This window comes from Lithobates pipiens, unplaced genomic scaffold (assembly GCF_037356315.1).
Source record: "Lithobates pipiens isolate NorthernLeopardFrog02 unplaced genomic scaffold, aLitPip1_a1.2 Scaffold_16, whole genome shotgun sequence".
Lineage (NCBI taxonomy): Eukaryota > Metazoa > Chordata > Amphibia > Anura > Ranidae > Lithobates > Lithobates pipiens.
Window position 1 is genome coordinate 608,329,055 of NW_027507748.1, and position 21,476 is coordinate 608,350,530.

The 21,476-nt window shown below is 43.5% G+C and overlaps 1 protein-coding gene across 2 annotated transcripts in view; it reads left to right on the forward strand.

Annotated features, from left to right (window-relative positions):
* Positions 1-21,476, forward strand: part of TNFRSF19 (TNF receptor superfamily member 19) — a 158,030-nt gene that overhangs the window by 34,149 nt on the left and 102,405 nt on the right. For both annotated transcript variants that reach the window (XM_077484028.1, XM_077484029.1), the window contains exon 2: positions 12,003-12,094. In XM_077484028.1, the coding sequence (XP_077340154.1) occupies positions 12,023-12,094 (72 nt within the window). In that variant the 5' untranslated portion in view covers positions 12,003-12,022. The remainder of the gene's footprint in view (positions 1-12,002; positions 12,095-21,476) is intronic.

Here is a 21,476-nt window from a genome sequence, read left to right on the forward strand (position 1 = left end):
ATAGCCAAAAATGAAAAACGCCTGTAAATGATATGCGGCTAAATGCAAATTGCCATGTTTGGTGTTTTGAAATACCTCTAAACACAGCTTCTGAATGCATTTTATTTAGGGTTCCAAAAAAAGCCTCTAAACACAACTGCCTAGAAACGACTATAAACGAACCTGTGTACATGTACTGATAAGATAACAACATAGAGGAGCGTTCAGGAGCAGTTGAAAAAAAATGCTCATAAACATCTGTTTACCAGCAGCAGTGTACATGAGGCCCTAGAACAGTCTTGTAACTTCTATCAGTGTGTGGTTAAAGCTTGTGGGAGGAGTTTTCATTCTCCCCCGATTGTCCTATGAGGATGCAGGACCCTGACCCTCTGTCTGGACAGTGCTGATTGGCTCTGTGATGATCACATGCACTCTCCCAAGAAAAAAAAACTCTAGTGATACACACCAAACAGAGCATGTGTAGCTTGTCCCCTAGTTTCTGTTCCATCAGATATATTGGGGACTGCAGAGCTGGAGGTGTGCCTCCTGTGTAAATCCAGGAAGTGAACAGGCAGCAGTTTTAGCTGCCCACAGTTAAAATGGCTGCAGCCAGACTCAATGGAGGGAGATTTCTGCAGCATGTTTGGCAAGTACAGAATCGCAGTATATATAAAATAATATGCAAAGTGGTTGGAGGTAAGCTTCAGAATGGCAAAGATGTTTTTATTACAAATGATGTGAGATGACTGCAGTTCCTCTTTAAACTCCTTGAGGGCAGGAACTGATGTGGGTGTAATTAAAATATATAATATAATATAATATATATATATATATACCGGTAATATATAAAAAAAAATATTATATTTGTAAAACGATGCCTAAACTGATTACTGATGGCAATTCACAAGTACCTGTAATAAAAATAAAATAGAAAAGTTGCTCCTTCTTCTGAAAAAAATGTCTACGGACACATGTGTACTGTACATAAAATCTGGCGCGGCCTGTCCTATGATTCCAACCAATCTTTGTATCATTCGTCTTTATGCCAAAAGGTGTTTTATTTATTTTTATTTTTTAATCTGTTTAAATCTCTATCATCCAGTTTACAGATGATATGTTGTTGCCTGCAAGAGATAGGGAGCTTGTTTTAAATTTTTCAATAGCCTTTTGTTCCTCCGGTGGGGTGGGGAACTCCGTTGCCTGAAAAGAAATACCTGTTCTCCTAGCCTCCTGGCTCGGTGTCAATGGCCGTTGCTGCGATAGCCTGGGGAAGTAAGATGAAAGTGATCATTATAAAGCAAATGTTAAAAGGCTGAAGCTATCCAGGAGCCAGCCAGCAGGAGAATGCTTTCAGCTGCAGGTCTTGACACTGTGCCGAGCAGTCTGAACTCCGGGCCCTTTCAGTTCTGACCTTGCAATTATCTAAATATGTAGATGTGAGCCGGCCTCCCTTTTATGTGTGAGAGAATTCTCCTGGAAGGAAATCACTACTCGTAGATTAAATACTAATAAGCCAGTCTCTCATGGCTATTTTAGTCCACAATAACCTTTTGGTATTTTTCCTCTTTTATATATACGCTTTGTTTTTATTATGTCTAGGGAGGATGTGGTTCTCACACTTCCCTGGGTTGTTTGGGAACAATTTATTTAGTCCCGTGCATTGGTTTTTGTGGCTCTTGTTTCTTCGTATACAATCTGATTCAAACGCAACTGCGAGCAACAGGTAGAAATAAGGAAGTCGGCTGCTGATGCCATTTAGAAAAACCCTAGCTCACTTTCAGGGCTCGTTTACACCAGTGCGGTAAAGAGTGCAAAAATTCATGAATTATTAATGGCACCTCCAGGCATCTTGCCAAGGCATGTTCATTTGCGAAATGATTGTACTATGCGTTTTGGTACAGGGTTGCACCAATACCGATACTAGTACCGGTATCGGTGCCGAAACCAAGTATTTGCATGGGTATCGGTACTCATTCAAATGATCCGATGCTTGATCTGGTACCTGTTGTATTGGGCTAGGCATCCTCAGTGTAGCGGTTTGGGGGGGGGGGGGGTGTCTGGCACCGTCACAGGTGATCATGGTGAAATGTCGGGGTAAATAAAATAAAAAAAGAATTACAACAAATAAATATTTAAATGTTACATTGTAAAAATAAAACGCTGACACTATCTACCCCAGAAAAAAAAGCATTGTAAAACAAATAAAATAAGAACAATTAAAATATAAATAGTAAAATATAAAAATAGAAACCTACTGACACAGTCCAGGCCTCATCAGTGCTGCTTTTTAGGTAGCACTGATGGGCACTGATAGGTAGCACTATCAGTGCCCATCAGTGCTGCATATTAGTGCCTCCTCATCAGTGCTGCATATTAGTGCCACTGTCACGACATAAAAAAAAAGTATCAGTAATCGGTATCGGTGAGTACTTGGAAAAAAAGTATCAGTATTTCTTAAAGTGGTATTGGTGCAACCCTATAAAGTACTGTTTTAAAAATTGTACCTGCATCTTTTTTTTTTTTTTTTTTTGCATATTTCTAAAGCATAAAGCAGCCCATTGGAATGAATAGGCTGCCCCAAATCACAACACATGAGCGTGCACAAAATAAGCACGAGCTTAGGTGCACCTACCTATGAGCCCCAGTGGTAATGCATGTATGATGCATTTTGCATGCCTTTCAGCCCCTGGCAACAAGGCTATATAGCTTTTTTGTTTTATTGGCAAAAATGCATTAAGACCACAATTCACTGCATGTGCAAGATCTGAATCACTGCGTGTTGAATAACACATCAAAAATGTATGAGAATAAAAGCAAAATGGTGTGAACCTAGCCTTAAAGGATAAGTCCACCCTAAGCCCTTGTACACACGGTCGGAGAATCTGTCGGAATGTGTCCTATCGGACCGTGTTGTCGGATAATCCGACTGTGTGTGGTATGCATCGGACTGATTCCGTCGGAATATCCGTCGGACCCAATTTTACAACTTGTTGGAAATATTTTCCGACCAACTGGTTCGATCGGACATACTCCGATCATGTGTAGAGAATTTTGATCGGACCAAGTGCCACGCATGCTCAGATCAAATTCCTACATCAAAGCTATTGGCTACTAGCCTGAATGTAGTCGCATCGTAACGAAATTACATCATCACGTTCTGAATGATCAGATTTTTCGACAACTTAGTCCGACCGTGTGTATGCAACAGTTTCGGACACAATCCGATGGACAAAATCCGACGGACAAAATCCGACGGATTTGGTTGTCGAATTCTCTGACCGTGTGTACAGGGGCTAACACTCAAATCTCTGCATCTACAGACATCCATAATCTAACACCAACCTGTAAAGAATAAATCAGTATACATACCTTTTTTGAAGCCACTCCTGTCCGGTCTCCAGTGGTGGAAGCTCTGCAGAGGACAAGGCTGACAACGGCTGTGAAATGAATGGGGAGTGATGTCAACCATAGACTTACTATGGGGCTTTCATTGTCTGCTTTGTTTTCTGCACCCACCTACACAGCGAAGCCGCAGCTGACAGTTCAGCATGGGACCGGGTCGGATCAGCTTCAGAAACGGTATGTATACTGATTTCTTCTTTACAGGGCTAGATCGGTTAGTGTTTTTGGATGTTTGTAGATGTAGAGATTTTTTAGGGTGGACTTCTACTTTAAAGTGATTTGTAAAGTCTCATATTATTTTCTATAAAAATAACAAACATGTTATACTTACCTGCTCTGTTGCAGTGGATTTTCACAGAGCAGCCCAAATCCTTCTCTTCTTGGGTCCCTGGCCCCTCCCTCCTGTTCAGTGCCCCCACAGCACATGAAGCTGTGGTCCGGCCCCCGCCCCCTTTCTCTCCTGATTGGCTGACTGCTGAGCCAATGGCGCCGCTGCTGTGTCTCACAGGATAAGGAGGGAGAGCCTTAAATGGCTGAGACACTCGTGGACATCACTGGACAGAGATGGGGCTCAGGTAAGTATGAGGAGGGCTGCTGCACACAGAAGGTTTTATCTTAATGCATAGAATGCATTAAGATGGAAAAAAAACCTTCTGCATTTACAACCACTTTAAATTGATACTAAACAATACCCTCATTTAAAATAATCCATACACATCCTCTACTTAATGGCCCAGTAATCTATTTTCGTCAAATTGTTTCTTATTGTATTTTTCTGCATCCTTGTCATGTCCTCCGTGAGCTCCCAAACCTCTCCTTTTTTCCTCGTCACTTTTGTTTGTGTGCATCGAGCAGTGCACGTACAGTAAAGGCTCCATTCACATCTGAGCAGAACGACTTTCAGGTGTTGTTTTTATTTGAGAGTTTCTTAACATTTTAAGAAGTGTATTACAAGCATTTTAGAAGCGTATTAAAAATGTTTTACAGCTTTGGGCATTTTTGTCTAGCCAATAGAAAGCACTAGGAGGAAATTAAGGGTGGAGAGCTGCTGTTTGAGCAGAAAACGCACAACAAAATGCAACTAAATTGTCATTTTCTCTTTTTGTATTACTATTTGTAATGCTCAATATTTTCTCCTTACAAATAAAATCTTCTATTGAGAAAAAAATAAAAACACTCGTAAAATGCTCAAGTCACACATTTTCAGCGTTTTCATTTTAAGTCTATGGGGACAAAAACACGTGTAATCTGCCAGAAAGAAGCTCAAATACTTTTTTGAGCGAGATGCGTTTTTGCTTCAGGAGACAGAATGCTCATTGAAATGAATAGGATTTGGCTTGTTGAGCATTTTAGAGGTTGAAGTAGAAAATCGCTCAGGTGTGAATGGGGCCTTAAAATAGAAAAAAAGAGGGCGCACCAGCCTTGCGCATTATCTTTCCGATGATATTTATTAAAAAGAGTACAAAAGAAAAGAACAGAAGTGTAAAATCTTGCGACATGAATAGTCATCAAGATAGCAGCATCGAGTCGCAGATGAAACTCTCCAGAAATCTAGAGGAGCTCACAAGTCACTGCCAACTGACGCGTTTTCAAAGGGACTTCCGTTCTTCCTCAGATCTCAACAGTTAACGGGGCCTTAGGCCGCGTACACACGGGCGGATTGTCTGCCCAACTAAGTTCGTCAGACAATCCGACAGACAGTCCGTTCAACTTTTGAATGAACGGACTTGACCACACACGATGAGCAGACAGTCCGCCGAAAGCTTGCGCGATGACGTGTACGGCACGTACGATGGGACTAGAAATTCGACGTCCAATACACTGCAATGCAACCTTCGGCGTGTAAATCCTTTCTGAGCATGCGCCATACTTAGTCCGTCCAACTTGCCTACACACGAGCGGACTGTCCGCTGAAACCAAGTTTGGACGGACAAAATTACGGAAATTCCGAAAGACTTAGTCCGTCAGACTGTCCGCTGAAAAAGTCAGCTGAAGCCCACACACGAGCGGATTGTCCGCTGAAACACGGTTCAGCGGACTAAGTTGGGCAGACAATCCGCCCGTGTGTACGCGGCCTTAGTTACAGACACGTGTGCTGTAGAGCTGCAACTAACGATTAATTTGTCTGTCGACTAATCTATCGATTATTTTTTCAATTAGTCAATGACTATCCAATTATTTTTTATTTTTTTAATGAATCTAGTGGTTTTTTTTTGATTAGCTAATTAATCCTTTGGATAACCTTGAGAGTATTGTATTGCATTGCAGAGTATTGTATTGGCTGGCAGAGTATTGTATTGTATTGGGTATTGCAGAGTATTGGGTATTGCAGAGTATTATATTGGTAGAATATTGTATTGTATTAGCAGAATATTGTATTGTATTGCAGAGTATTGTATTGGCTGAGTATGGAGGGATGGCTGCTTCCATCCGACCTCTCCCCTCCACTGCACAGATCAGTACAGAGAGGGGAGAGAGAAACCGGCGTCATGTCATGACGTCGGTTTGTTTACAAGTGATCGCTCCGTCGGAGCAATCACATTGTAAACGCCTGGGTGTAGAAAGATGGCCGCCGCTTCCGAGCTAGGCCGAAGCCGCGGCCTCTCCTAAGGCCGAGACTACGGATCACGGCGTGTGCCGATCCGAGCGGGGTGACCCGTTCGGATCACGGATCAGTGACGATCCGTTGCACCCCTAGGGACGGCGGCACGGAGGGGGCTGAAGAGAGGGGGACGGCGGCACGGAAGGGGAGAAGAGAGGGGGACGGCAGCACGGAGGACAGCGGTAGATACTAAGCACTGTGACGCATCGATGCTCTGCACGCACGTCGACGTATTTTTGTAGTCGACGTAATCGATTACGTCGACTCGTCGTGGCAGCTCTAGTGTGCTGCTCTATGCACACTACAAATCCCATATTCCATAGTCCACCTCAGTAGCAAGCAAGAGAGGGAGGCTACATTCCTACATACAGTGGGACCATGGAGAACGAATGTAGCGTAACAGGAAGTCTCAATCACAGCAACAGCAAAAAGGAAATTGGAGATTTGGAGAAGGCTGAGGGCAATAGTGGCTACTTTTTTGAGTTAACATTAAATACTTGTTTACTTTGAGCTAAAACAAGATAACTTCTTCAAATGAGTTTTGATTGCTTACTCATGATCACTTGCAATACAATTGAATAGGGCTTTGAGAGTACCCTTGGACATTGCAGTCCCTGGCCAGTCGGTGTGCCATGCCTTCTTTTCTCCCGTAGCTCTACACCTTGTGCAGTGTTTACAGGAATGTGCAGGAAGATGGCGCATATAAACTTTCCTAAATCCTCCGAGTGTAGGATTGTCTATGGAAATGCAGAGTGACTTTGCCTGCCTAAAAATTCTGATGGACAGAGTTGGGAATCCCTGCCTTGTGGAATCGGAGGATCAGAAGTCCTGCTGTTGGTGAACCAGGCTGCTGGCTAACAGAGAATTTTACACCATGGGGTGGCCTGATGATCTCATTCAATGCTTGGATAAAGTCTCTGGGTGGGTAGGCCTTGCCCCCTGTATTTACATACTAGATTTTCAAGTTGTAATGTACCTTTTAATTTTCCAGAGTCCTTTGTAGTTTATGGACCGTGAAATGGCAGAATGGAACAAATAAGCCATTCCATGAACTATCGCCATACTGAGCACTGTGTGCTTAAAGGTTTTGATTTTTATCAGTGTGTTTAGCTATGCTTGGCAGTATAGGGGTATGATTAAAGTAGATGGAAACCCAAGCTCTGTGACGTTTTACTTTGCTAAAACCCTGTGTATCGTAAACAAACAATTGCCATTTTTAATTAAAATACTTGGTTTTTACTAAATTATTTAAGCTCCTAACCTTCATATCTTTTTATTTTTTGCAAAGAACCTGTTCAAAATTGGCTACATACTTTGCAGAGGTGCCTAGATGGCCTTTCATAGATTTGTATGTATATATATATGTATGTATATGTGTGTGTGTGTGTGTGTGTGTGTGTGTGTGTGTGTGTGTGTGTGTGTGTGTATATACATACATACACACACACACACACACACACACACACACACACACACACACACACACACACACACACACACACACACTTTATATATATATAGTGTGTGTGTGTATATATTCTTCCATAAGTGTTCTATCGGGTTGAGGTCAGGAAACCAGTCAAGTTCCTCCACCCCAAACTCGCTCATTCATGTCTTTATGGACTTTGCTTTGTGCACTGGTCCAAATCATTTGGTGGAGGGGGGCTTATGATGTGGGGTTGTTTTTCAGGGGTTGGGCTTGGCCCCTTAGTTCCAGTAAGGGAACTCTTAAGGCGTCAGCATACCAAGACATTTTGGACAATTTCATGCTCCCAACTTTGTGGGAACAGTTTGGGAATGGCCTCATCCTGTTCCAACATGACTGCGCACCAGTACACAAAGCAAGGTGCATAAAGACATGGATGAGCGAGTTTGGGGTGGAGTAAGTTGACTAGTCTACACAGAGTGTTGACCTCTACCCCATAGAACACCTTTTGGATGAATTAGAGCAGAGACTGTGAGCCAGGCCTTCTCATCCACATCAGTGCCTGACTTCACAAATGCGCTTCTGGAAGAATGGTCAAACATTCTCATAGACACACTCCTAAATCTTGTGGACAGCCTTCCCAGAAGAGTTGAAGCTGTTATAGCTGCAAAGGGTGTGCCAACTCAATATTGAACCCTACAGACTAAGACTGGGATGCCATTAAACTTAATGTGCGTGTAAAGGCAGGTTTCCCAATACTTTTAACAATATAGTGTGTGTTTTATATGTGTATGTACAGTATCTCGCAAAACTGAGTACACAGCTCACATTTTTGTAAATATTTTATTATATCTTTTCATGTGACAACACTGAAGAAATGACACTTTGCTACAATGTAAAGTAGTGAGAATACAGCTTGTATAACAGTGTAAATTTGCTTTCCACTTAAAATAACTCAATACACAGCCATTAACCACTTTCAGACCGGACCATTTTTCTGGTCAAAGACCAGACCCCTTTTTGCGATTCGGCACTGCGTCGCTTTAACTGACAATTGCACGGTCGTGCGACGTGGCTCCCAAACAAAATTGACGTCCTTTTTTTCCCACAAATAGAGCTTTCTTTTGGTGGTATTTGATCACCCCTGCGGTTTTTATTTTTTGCGCTATAAACAAAAATAGAGCAACAATTTTGAAAAAAACACATTATTTTTTACTTTTTATTATAATAAATATCCCCAAAAAATATATAAAAAAACATTTTTTTCCCTCAGTTTAGGCCGATACGTATTCTTCTACATATTTTTGGTAAAAAAAATCGCAATAAGCGATTATTGATTGGTTTGTGCAAAAGTTATAGCGTTTACAAAATAGGGATAGTTTTATAGCATTTTTATTAATATTTTTTTTTTTTTTTTACTAGTAATGGCGGCGATCAGCGATTTTTATTGTGACTGTGACATTGTGGGGGACCCATCGGACATTTTTGACACATTTTTGGGACCATTGTCATTTATACAGTAATCACTGCTATATAAATGCAGTGATTCCTGTGTAAATGACACTGGCAGTGAAGGGGTTAACCAGTGGGTGGCAGTGTAGGGGTTAAGTGTTCCTAGGGTTGTGTTACTAACTGTGGGGGGTTGGGCTTTCATTTAGTGAACACTGATCTCTGCTCCAATCACATGGAGCAGAGATCAGCGTCACTAGTTGCTAGGCAGAATGGAGAAATGCTGTTTACACGGCATTTCCTCCATTCAGCCGTCCCGTGAGACGATCCCGGGTATGCCCGCGGCGATCGAGTCCGCGGGTCCCGCGACCGGACTCACGGGGGTCCCGACCGGCGCGGGAGCGCACCGCCGGCGGCGCGCTCCCGATGGCAGGGCGGCATTGAAGATTGGATGTACATGTACGCCAATATGCCCGCCCGTGCCATTCTGTCGACGTACATCGTCGTGCCTAAACCCCTGGCAACAAAAGTGAGTACAACCCTAAGAGTCGGTTCACATTGAGGCAGCACGACTTGCAGCGTGATTGCTTCAGGCGACCGGGATCCGACTTTAGTGGCAACTTCCAAAATGACTTCTGTATAGAAGTCAATGCAAGTCGCCCCAAAAGTCGTACAGGAACCTTTTTCTAAGTCCCGATTAGAATGGTTCCATTGCACAGAACGGGACGCGACTTGTCAGGCGGCTAAGTCGCCTGACGAGTCGCCCCTGTGTGAACCGGCTCTAAATGAAAATGTCCAAATTGAGCCCAAAGTGCCAATATTTTGTGTGGCCACCATTATTTTCCAGCACTGCCTTAACCCTCTTGGGTATGGAGTTAACCAGAGCTTCACAGGATGCAACTGGAGTCCTCTTCCACTCCTCCATGACAACATCACGGAGCTAGTTGATGTTAGAGACCTTGCGCTCCTCCACCTTCTGTTTTGAGGATGCCCCACAGATGCTCAACAGGGTTTAGGTCTGGAGACATGCTTGGCCAGTCCATTACCTTTTTACCCTCCAGCTTCTTTAGCAAGGCTGTGATCCTCTTGAAAGTGTGTTTGAGGTCGTTATCATGTTGGAATACTGCTCTGCAGCCCAGTCTCCAAGGGGAGAGGATCATGCTATGCTTCAGTATGTCACAGTACATGTTGGCATTTATGGTTCCTGCAATTAACTGTAACTCCCCAGTGCCGGCAGCACTTATACAGCCCCAGACCATGACCCTCCCACCACCATGCTTAAAGTGGAGGGCCACCCAGAAAAATCATTTCACTTTATCCTCTCCCTTTTACTGTTCTAAAAATCATTCTGACAAAAAAATTTTTTTCACTTACCTGGAACACCCTGTTGCTATGCTGAATCTGCTAATCTGCTTTCTTCCTCCTCCGCGGTGGTGTTTCTCTTCCTTAGCTGCAGTGCTTCATGGGAAATGAGTGTCATCGTTTCCCATGAGTCTGTGGGCTGGACTGTGCTTAAAACACACGAGATTTGCAGGCAGGAAATGACGCAATTAGAGGCGGACCGCAGCGCCATTTTTGAGAAGGGAACAAAGCCCTTTATTGCCAGAACAATAAATAATCTTTGTTGCCATCACAACGGGGCGGGACTTCCGACGACGCCGCCCGTTGTGATGACAACCTGTGCAATTAATGGCGGCGAGACTGCACATGCGCGAGATCGGCGCTCTAACGGGTGGTGCATGCTGGTCCATCAGCATGCCCGTATCCCAGAAGAGGATGCCTGTGGGCTTCACATGCCCACAGGCAAAATGGAAACGCTCGGGAGGAAAGTTTATAAGTTATCCATATCGGAAAAAAGTGACAGGAAATCGAGTGGAAAACAAAAGAAGTGAGTGCTTAATTTAGTGCTGTTATTGCTTGTCATACTGCTAACAAAAAAAAAACTTCCAGACAGTGGAATCCCGCTTTAACTGTAGGAAAGACATACTTGTCTTTGTATTCCTTACCTGGTTGCTGCCACACATGCTTGACATCTTCTGAACCAAATAAGTTTATATTGGTCTCATCAGACCAAAGGACATGGTTCCAGTAAAACTGTGTGCTTTCTTGTGCATCATCTTTAGAAGAGGCTTCCTTTTGGGACTACAGTCTTGCAGAACAATTTGATGCAGTGTGCGGCATGGTCGTCTGGTCTGAGCACTGACAGGCTGACCCTCCACCCCTTCAACCTCTGCAGCAATGCTGGCAGCACTCATACATCTTTTCCCAAAGACAACCTCTGGATGTGAAGCTGAGCACATGCACTCAACTTCTTTGGTCGACCATGGCGAGGCTTGTTCTGAGTGGAACCTGACCTGTTAAACCGCTGTATGGTCTTGGCCACCATGCTGCAGCTGATTTTCAGGGTCATGGCAATCTTCTTATAACCTAGGCCATCTTTATGTAGAGAAACAATTCTTTTTTTCAGATCCTCAGAGAGTTCTTTGCCATGAGGTGCCATGTGGAACTTCCAGTGACCAGTATGAGAGAGTGAGATCGATAACGGCAAATTTAACGAACCTGCTCCCCATTCACACTTGAGACCTTGTAACACTAACGAGTCACATGACATTGGGGAGGGAAAATGTCTAATTAGGCCCAATTTGGACATTTTCACTTAGAGGTGTACTCACATTTGTTGCCAGCGGTTTAGACATTAATGGCTGCGTGTTGAGTTATTTTAAGGGGCCAGTAAATTTACACAGTTATACAAGCTGTACACTCACTACATTACATTGTAGCAAAGTGTCATTTCTTCAGTGTTGTCACATGAAAAGATATAATAAAATATTTACAAAAATGTGAGGGGTGTACTCACTTTTGTGAGATGCTGCATATGTGTGTATGTGTGTGTGTGTGTATGTATGTATATATGTGTATGTATATATGTGTATGTGTGTGTGTGTGTGTGTATATATATATATATATATATATATATATATATATATATATATATATATATATATATATATATATATATATATATATATATATATATATATATATATATAAAATACATTTTATTTATTTATTTTTGATGTTTGCATTAAGCTTTTTAGCCGGAGTTCTTTTAATATTCATAGAACTTTTCTGTCTCTTTTCCAGGACACTGTAGCTCGGTAGCCATGGACAATACCGCTCCGCAGAAGAAGGGGCTATTTCTGTTAACGATGCTGTGGCTTATGCTGACATGTCTGGTAAGTAATCCGGGAGAAGTTTGCTACTCTCGCATGCTGTGCTGAAATCCCTTCAGGTCTCAGATTCCGTTGTGTAGATTAAGGCTAAATTTCCCCTTGCAGTATAGTCTGTCACAAGTCAGAGAATGCTGCTCATCAGCAGTCCAGGGGTAATCACACGGCGTCTTGTTCAAACACGCTCCGCATAGTTGTGGTATTTCTGCATAACACATCCAATGACTTCAAAGTCTCCCGGTCTAATGTTGTGTTTTCTCTTTAAATCAGTCCAGATACCATGTAAACTGCAGAACTTGTGTGGTTCATGCTATTAATATACTGTCAGGTTTAAGTCTTCTACATTATTATTTGTGTCTGGGGATTTTCTTTCCATTTGTTAAGATCGCATCCTGTGTTTTGGCTGGTTGTTTCAGTTATGGTTTTTTATTACAAGCCAGCAAGTTACTGTAATACCGGCTTTATGCACCGTTGTCTCATCAAATTCTGAAAGTAGACCTTTTACACATCATTAAAGGGCCAGCACACCCAGAAGTTTTTTTTTTTGTATAGCTGCTAGATTTCAAATTTTAACTCCAGCATGTGACTGGTAAAATGCAAAAATGCAAAATATTTCATATGGGCCTTGTCATGGTCATGGGGCCCAAAGCAGCTGCCTCATACTTGACAACTATCCTGGTTTAAATTCCCTAGCCCCTTGAGGTTTTAGTCCTGTGCTGTGTCCCAATATCTCAGTGTGAAGTGCTGCTACTAATGCTGCCCAGCTCTGCCCTATTATTGCGTAAAGATGACTCACCTGTAGACCCTGTGTTTACATATAAATTACCAGCATTCATATATAAATAGCGATGGCATTCATATGTAAATAGATGCGGTAAACGGCATTCATATGTATATCATGCCCCCCTGAGGTCATATCCACAGTAATCTTTAGCAACAAATCAACAAGCAGAAATCATGTGCTCTAACCTCTAGCAACTAATCAGTGAGCCCTAATATGTGCTGTAGCCTCTAGCAATCAGTCAGTGAGCGGTAATGATACACTGTAACCTCTGGCAACCAATCGCAATCGCTGTCTGATCTGATTCAGTAAAAAAAATTTCAGTCTAGCTGCTATTTATTGTATGTCTCAGAGCAGGTGGAAAGCAAAACTGCATGGGGGGCGGCAAGAAAAGTTTTGCCCAGGGTCCAATCAATATTAAAGATGGCCCTGTAGCCAGGTCCTGAATCTCAATTGCAGCACAGCTTGATCTAGAGTACACCCCCTGCCTGGTAATTGGGGGAGCAGTAGCATTGTGATGAGATTAGTCCTGTGCTCTCTCCTCCTGTCAGAATATGCACCCTAAAGGAAAACCTCAAAATGAAAAAAAAAATATTTGACATTTTTTGAGGCCCTAAAATGCTCCCCAAGTTGTTTAGTTTAGGGCATAGCGTATACAGTGCACTAGACTCTTATGGTGATGGTTAGTGGTCACTAGTGTGTGCCCCCTTTTTAATATTGGAGGTCTGTGGTGTTTTTCTTTTATAACTTTGGTGGTCATGGTGCCCCTTTAAGGCCCGATTATGCCACCTTGCCATTCTCAATTGTGATCATTGTGCCCCTTGCTGGTCTACCTTCCTTCCCTTTCTTTCGTTGGTGGTCACCATTTTTATTTATAGAAACGGGCAGGAGAAATGCCAGCTGCTGAAGAATGACAAGGATTAGCGACAGGAAGGAAGGGGTGGGCTTTTGGATGTAAACACAAGATGTGTTCATATTTAAAATTAATTTTATTGGCCATCACAGCATGCACACAAGGTACAGAGCCTCTTGCATCAGCTCTGTGCATTTTTGTCTGTGATGCAACTTTCTATAGAGGGAAAACATGGGGGGGAGACATTTAACAGGCACACTGGCAGTTTGTGTCATATTTTTGCAGTGCTTTTTATAAATGTCTAAAAGTTTACTTCCCTGCTGTTTTTTTCACTAGATGGCTGTAGGAAGCCAGTTAAAAAAGGACCTCTCTCCTTGATGGGTCCTCTCGAATTTCCCCGGCTTCCATAGTGCAGGGAGTGATGTTGTCTTTTTGCCAACATGATCCCTGGGAATGCTGAGTAGTCCAAATCTTGTGAGAAGATGTGGCACAGTGCAGGCATCCTCTTTTCACGAGGTTCAAACTACTTCCAAATGGAGGATCATTTTTATTTTTCCAATAACTCCACTGTTCCTTCAAGGAAATTAACACAGCTAAGGTCTGCTGTAAACTCACATTCTCCCCTTTTGTAGCACCCAGGGCATGAAAATATTTTAGATTAATAACACTGTTCAGTGCAGTAGAGCTTGGTTAAATCAGAGCTTAAGAGAAGTATGGGATTGAAAAAAAACAAACACGCATAATCAACTATGTGTATGGAGCATTGTTGTGAGGCTACAGCTTTCCCCAGCTGGCTCTAAAACTTAGAACTGAGAAATCACATGACCACTGATCACTCAGTTGGTCTTCACTGGGCAGAGAACAGTGACTGTAAATCACTGCTCTCTGCACTTCCCCTTCAGCGCTCACTGGAGCGCCAGGCTGTGCATGAGGCCAACTGCCAGTGAGGCATCTAGGTGGATCCCAACATTATTGCTGGGATCCCTGCACATCCAGGACCACTGTCTGCTCAATCTGAGTCACAGGAGAGCCGAAGTATGGCTAAAAGAGCTTTAGCCATACTTCTCCTTTTGACTTTTTACCTTGGAAATACCCTATATTACCAAAATAATTTAGACACCTGCCTTTACACGCATATGAACTTTAATGGTATCCCAGTCTTAGTCCGTAGGGTTCAGTATTGAGTTGACCCACCCTTTGCAGCTATAACAGCTTCAACTCTTCTAGGAAGGCTGTCCACAAGGTTTAGGAGTGCGTCTATGGGAATTTTTGACCATTCTTCCAGAAGTGCATTTGTAAGGTCAGGCACTGATGTTGGACGGGAAGGCCTGGCTCGCAGTCTCCGCTCTAATTCATCCCAAAGGTGTTCTGTTGGGTTGAGGTCAGGACCAGTCAAGTTCCTCCACCCCGAACTTGCTCATCTGTGTCTTTAAGGACCTTGCTTTTGTTCACTGGTGCGCAGTCCTGTTGGAAAAGGAAAGGGCAATCCCCAAACTGTTCCCACAAAGTTGGGAGCATGAAATTGTCCAAAATGTCTTGGTATGCTGATGCCTTAAGAGTTCCCTTACTGGAACTAAGGGGCCAAGCCCAACTCCTGAAAAACAACCCCACACCATAGCTCCCCCTCCACCTAATGATTTGGACCGGTGCACAAAGCAAGGTCCATAAAGACATGGATGAACGAGTTTGGCCTGGAGGAACTTGACTGGCCTGTATAGAGTCCTGAGGTCAACCTGATAGAACACCTTTTGGATGATCTAGAGCGGGGACTGCTCTAGATCAGTGCCTGTCCTCAAAAATGCCCTTATGGAAGAATGGTCAAACAATCCCATAGACACACTCCTAAACTTTGTGGGCAAGCCCACCCAGAAGAGTTTAAGCTCATATAGCTTCAAAGGGTGGGCCAACACCATATTGAACCCTACAGACTAAGACTGGGATGCTATCAAAGTTTGTGTATGTGCGTATGTATGTGTGTATGTATGTGTGTATGTATGTGTGTATGTATGTGTGTATGTATGTGTGTATATATGTGTAGAGAGAATAAATGCAGGTGCCCCAATACTTTTGGTAATATAGTGTATATACCCTATACATGTAAGACAATTATAGAATATTAGCAGTATTTTTTTATGTATATAAGTGTAAACAATATTACTTAACAGGGTTAACTAGTTTTTAAATATTTGCTGCATTTCCTTCTAAAAAGAAGGGAATGGTTGCTGGGCAAAATTTTACATCTCAAAAACATAGAGTTCATGGTGAAGCATGCGGAATATGAAGTGGTTAAAGAAGATTTCCCAGTAAGAGAGGAATGCTACTTTTCACCAAATTCACGCTGTGTGGTCCCAACCATATTATGGTTTTCTTCTGATACAAATGGAAAAGGCTTCTAAAAATTTAGGCACCAATAGTCTTTTTTTTAGACACTCTGGCTCCAGGGATTCTTTCAGTCTTGCTCAAAACTGTTGAAGATCTGTTCTTTTCTTTTCCTCTAAATCATACTTCTGTATGGAAACTGAAGGGGAGAAGCCAAAGGACAGTTCATATTTATAAGATCTTTGGCATCTTGAACATCAAAACTACAGTATAAGCAAACTTTTAAATCAACGTTTTCACTTTTGAACTAAAGTCCACCAATGGTCCCTTTCACTTGCTTCACCAAAAAAAGGCAACTGGTACACAATCCAGTGCAAGGAGATGGAATTTCCCTGGCTCTCTTTAACCACGTGCATCCACACTATAGAAGATCCCCATTCAAAATACCCCTTGGCCAAAGCATGGAGGTGCAGTGTGGGGCAGGTCTGTATCTGCATTTTTTTTTTAATATAAATTTTTCTGGGGAGTTCTTTGGTGGGCTTACAAGTGATACTAAACCCACCCTATTTAATTTACATTGTCCTTTCTATTTCTGTATGTGGATGATGGCACTGCAATTATTTTAGTTAAAAAAAAAAAAAAAACATCTAAGTATCTTTATCTAATCGATCGATATACAGCTGTCCCAGCTCTTTCCCAGACTGCAGGGAAACAGTGGAATAAGGAGCATCTAGTCCTCTACTATGTTCAAAGCAAAAAAAAAAAAAATTACAAAATAAAAGTGTTAAATCATAATACAAATATATATATATATATATATATATATATATATATATATATATATATATATATATATATATATATAATATATGAAATAAAATCTATATATAAATTTTTTAACCATAACATAGTGTGAGTGGATTTCTTAGAATAACAGGAGGTGAAACCTCCATCAATCTACACTTACACTTCTTACACGTTATAACCTGCCTCCATTGTGTTTAACTGGTTGGTGTGCATGGAGGAGGAGGGAGGGAGTGGGCTATCATTTACCACTGTGTATACATCCAGATGTGTGACTCTATAATTACATGGGCTGCTCAGATGTGATGGGGAGGAAATGCTCAGCATAGAAACTCGCTGAAAACTGAGCATGTGCAGAAGCTGGCAACACTGTTCTACAAAATACCCAACTGCATTGGGGACATGATAAAAAGTGGGGGTTAAAGAAAAGCAGGATCAGCCAGGATTTTTGCAGAACGCAGAAAACAAATCCCATAGTGAGAGAGTATGAATATCATGTAATACACCATTTATTGTTAGTTTTTTATAATGTGAGTTTAGTGACACACTAAGTCTGGAATTAACTTGACTTCAAGTTTGGTATCCACATCCATCATTACATGCAAGTCATTGGTGTGGGGCAAACATGTAACCAGTGAGAAAAACAGAACCTGCAGTTCAACAATAACAGCTTTTATATTTCTATTCAGAGGGAACAGGGTCTCTTTAACTGCATTAAAATGTCTGCGTTTACTTTTTTCACACAGCATATCTGTTAACCTTGCCAGAAATCCAGTGCGCTTTTAAAGGAGACCTTCCCTTTTTCTGGTGACCTCCCTGGTGCTCCCTCCTTCCCAATGCCAGTCTCACCTGGCCGCTGGTTGTCAGGGTCTGCGGACGGGGGGCTTATTGAATCCGGGAGCCCCTTTAATAAGGGGGCCCCAGATCTCGGCCCCCACCCTATGTGAAGGAGTATGGGGTACATCGAACCCCTACCCATTCACCTGGGGAAAAGAGTCAATAAAAAAAACACACTACACAGGTTTTTAAAGTAATTTATTAGGCAGCTCCAGGGGTCTTCTTCTGACTTAGGGGGTCTCTTCCAACTCCTTTGTGCTCTCTGGCCTCTTCTCTCGCTCTCCGGCCTCTTCTCTCGCTCTCCGGTTCTTCTCTCGCTCTCCGGTTCTTCTCTCGCTCTCCGGTTCTTCTCCAGCTCTCCGGTTCTTCTCCAGCTCTCCGGTTCTTCTCCAGCTCTCCGGTTCTTCTCCAGCTCTCCGGTTCTTCTCCAGCTCTCCGGTTCTTCTCCAGCTCTCCGGTTCTTCTTCCGCTCTCCGGTTCTTCTCCCACTCTCTGGTTCTTCTGGGCTCCACCGCTATCTTCTTACAGCTCTTTTTTACTAGCTCCTGCATCCCTCTTCTCTCTTCTTCCGATGTTGACACGATGCTCTCTCTGAAATGCCATGTGCGATGTGTGCGGCGACTTATATAGCCATTGGGCGGGGTCACCGGGTGATGTCACATGGTGACCCCACCCCTTATGACGTCCCAGCCCCGGGGCATGCGGCATTTCAGTGGGAGAGAGCGCCGTGTCAACATTGGAAGAAGAGAGAGGGATGGAGGAGACCGGCCCACTGCTAGTAAAAGAGCTGAAAGAAGATAGCGGTGGACCCCGGGAGAAGAACCGGAGAGCGGGAGAAGAGGCGCGAGAGCGCAAAGGAGTCGGTAGAGACCCCTAAAGTCGGTAGAAGACCCCCGGAGCTGCCTAATAAATTACTTTAAAAACCTGTGTAGTGTTTTTTTTTTTATTGACTCTTTTCCCCAGGTGAAAGGGTAGGGGTACGATGTACCGCATACTCATTCACATAGGGTTGGGGGCCGGGATCTGGGGGCCCCCTTATTAAAGGGGGCTCCCGTATTCTGATAAGCCCCCTGCCCGCAGACCCACGACAACCAACGGCCAGGGTTGTCGGGAAGAGGCCCTTGTCCTCATCAACATGGGGACAAGGTACTTTGGGGTGGGGGGGCCGCAGGGCGCCCCCGTTCCCCAAAGCACCCATCCCCCATGTTGATGGCATGCGGCCTGGTACGGTTCGGGGGGGCGCTCACTCATCCACACCCCTTTTCTTGACCGGCCGGGCTGCGTGCATGGATAAGAGTCTGGTATGGATTGTGGGGGACCCCCACACAGTTTTTTTTCAGTGTGGGTGGGTTCCCCTTAAGATCCATACCAGACCGAAGGGCCTTGTATCATCTTGGGGGGGGGGGGGGGGACCTCATGCAAATTTTAAATGTTCGCGGGGTTCCCCTTCAAGATTCTCAGCACATCATCTTGATCCGACTTCTGGTACGACTTCTATTCAAATCAATGGGCTCCCATAGGGAACCATTGGTTTTGAATAGAGACAGAAACACTGGACAAGGCTTAACACAGCCTTAAGCCTCGTTAATTTGCGTTTAACACTTTTTGCCGGCGTCTGACGTTTTTACAGCTCTAACGCTGGAGCCTCAGAACGCACTGGTCCTGTTTTTTTTTTTTTTTTTTTACAGCTTAAAAACGCTTATGTCATTTGCAGCTCAAAAAGGCCTAGGTGGGCATGAAGCCATAGACTAACATGGACCGGCGTTTTTAAGCTGCAAAAAACGCTCAAAAAAGCGGCTGTAAAAATCTGTGTGCAGGAGGCCTTAAAGATAAAGAGCATGGGATATGTATTATTCATTGTGGCCAAACATAAACTTTAAAGCAAATTTTTTAAAGCGGAATTTCGGCAATACGCCTAACTAGTCTTAAAACTACCCTTCTTACAGCTATGCTAACTAACCTGTATGTGAAAAATATTTACCTATTTTCAGGCCACTTTGGTCTGGTCACTTGATGTGGTTCCACTGTATCAGCCAGTGTGGCTTCAGGGGACAGGAGGGAGCGCTAACAACAGATGGTCCATTGAAGCCTATGGGTGACATCACTGCTCCAAGCTCTACTTGCTGTTGTCGGAGCGCTCCCTCCTCTCCCCTGTAGCTGCCGCTGGCTGACACCACGGAGATGACAAGACCAGAACGGGCTGAGAATAGGTAAGTATATACATCTTTCTTACACAGGTTGGTTAGCATAGGTGTTGGGGGGGGGGGGGGCAGTTAAAGGGGACTTCCACTTTAAGGCTGCAATATATAAAAATAAGGGAGTCGGTAGTAGCTGCTCATGTATTTTTTGTTTTTACGCCACAACTTTATTACCTTAAAGCTAATGATGTGGGATGTTGGGGCTAAACAGTTACATTATTTTAAAAAACCTCATGCAATTCTTTTTATATATACAACCAGTCAATATAAAAAGGCCTGGCTTCCTTCTTGGTGCTTAGTGTTCAGCCCCCATACTTTTCTCTCCGGTGAAAGCAGCTCATGGGTCCTTTGAATACATGGGTATACAAGGAAGGTATCAGGTTTTTTGTTTTCTTTCCTTTCCCCTTATGCATACAGCCCCATCCTTTGTTGCTTGGCTAGACACTTTCAATCACGAAGGGCAATATGTTTTTCTTCTCTGGAATATACTAAGAAACAGACAAAGTTAATTACATATTTTACTTTTTTTCCCCAAAGTAAATGAAGTGCAGAATATTCCACATGTTATTTTAAGTTGGCTCAGATCTTCTGTTTTGAATTTGAATGTCATGCATGAATGCACCATTTTGAATATGGCATCCAAATGGTATTCTAGATAGTGAAATGTTATAGTTGGTTTTTGTCAGTTGCTCTCCTTAGTTATGAACTGTATGTACAACATCAAAAGACCCTTAGAAGATGTGTAGAGGGTTCAAAATCAATCCAGTAATCAGTGTGTTGGAAACCTGTCCTTACCTTTCCTCTAAAGGGCATATTATGGGGCACATAGCACATCAGGGCATGGGGCACATTAGGGCACATGGCACATCAGGGCATGGGGCACATTATGGGGCACATAGCACATCAGGGCACATAGCACATTGGGGCATGGGGCACCTCAGGACATGGGGCACCTCAGGGCATGCGGCACCTCTGGGAACATGGCACATGGGGCACATGGAGGCACATTATGGGGCACATGGCACACTATGGGGCACATCAAGGCACATTATGGGGCACATAAGGGCATGGGGCACATCAGGCCACATGGCACATTAGTGCACGGGGCATATAGCACATCAGGGCATGAGGCACATCAGGGCACATTATGGGGCACATAGCACATCAGGGCATATTTTGGGGCACATAGCACATCAGGGCACAGGGCATATAGCACATCAGGGCACAGGGCATATCGGGGTACATTATGGCACATCAGTGCACATTATGGGCACATCAGGGCACATAGCACATCAGGGCAGGGGGCACATAGCACATCAGGGCATGGGGCACATAGCACATTAGGGCACATTATGGGGCACATAGCACATCAGGGCACATTATGGGGCACATAGCACATCAGGGCATGGGGCACATCAGGGGCCACATCAGGGGATCTTACTTGCCAGTATGCAGAGTAGCACAGGAAGCGTTTGTCTGTAAAAAGTTCCCTCTCATGTCACGCAGCACTGCTCGCTCCCTGGCGGCCCCTCCTCTCTTCTCGTCTATCCCAGATGATGTCACAAGCCAATGGGGATAGACAAGAAGAGAGGAGGG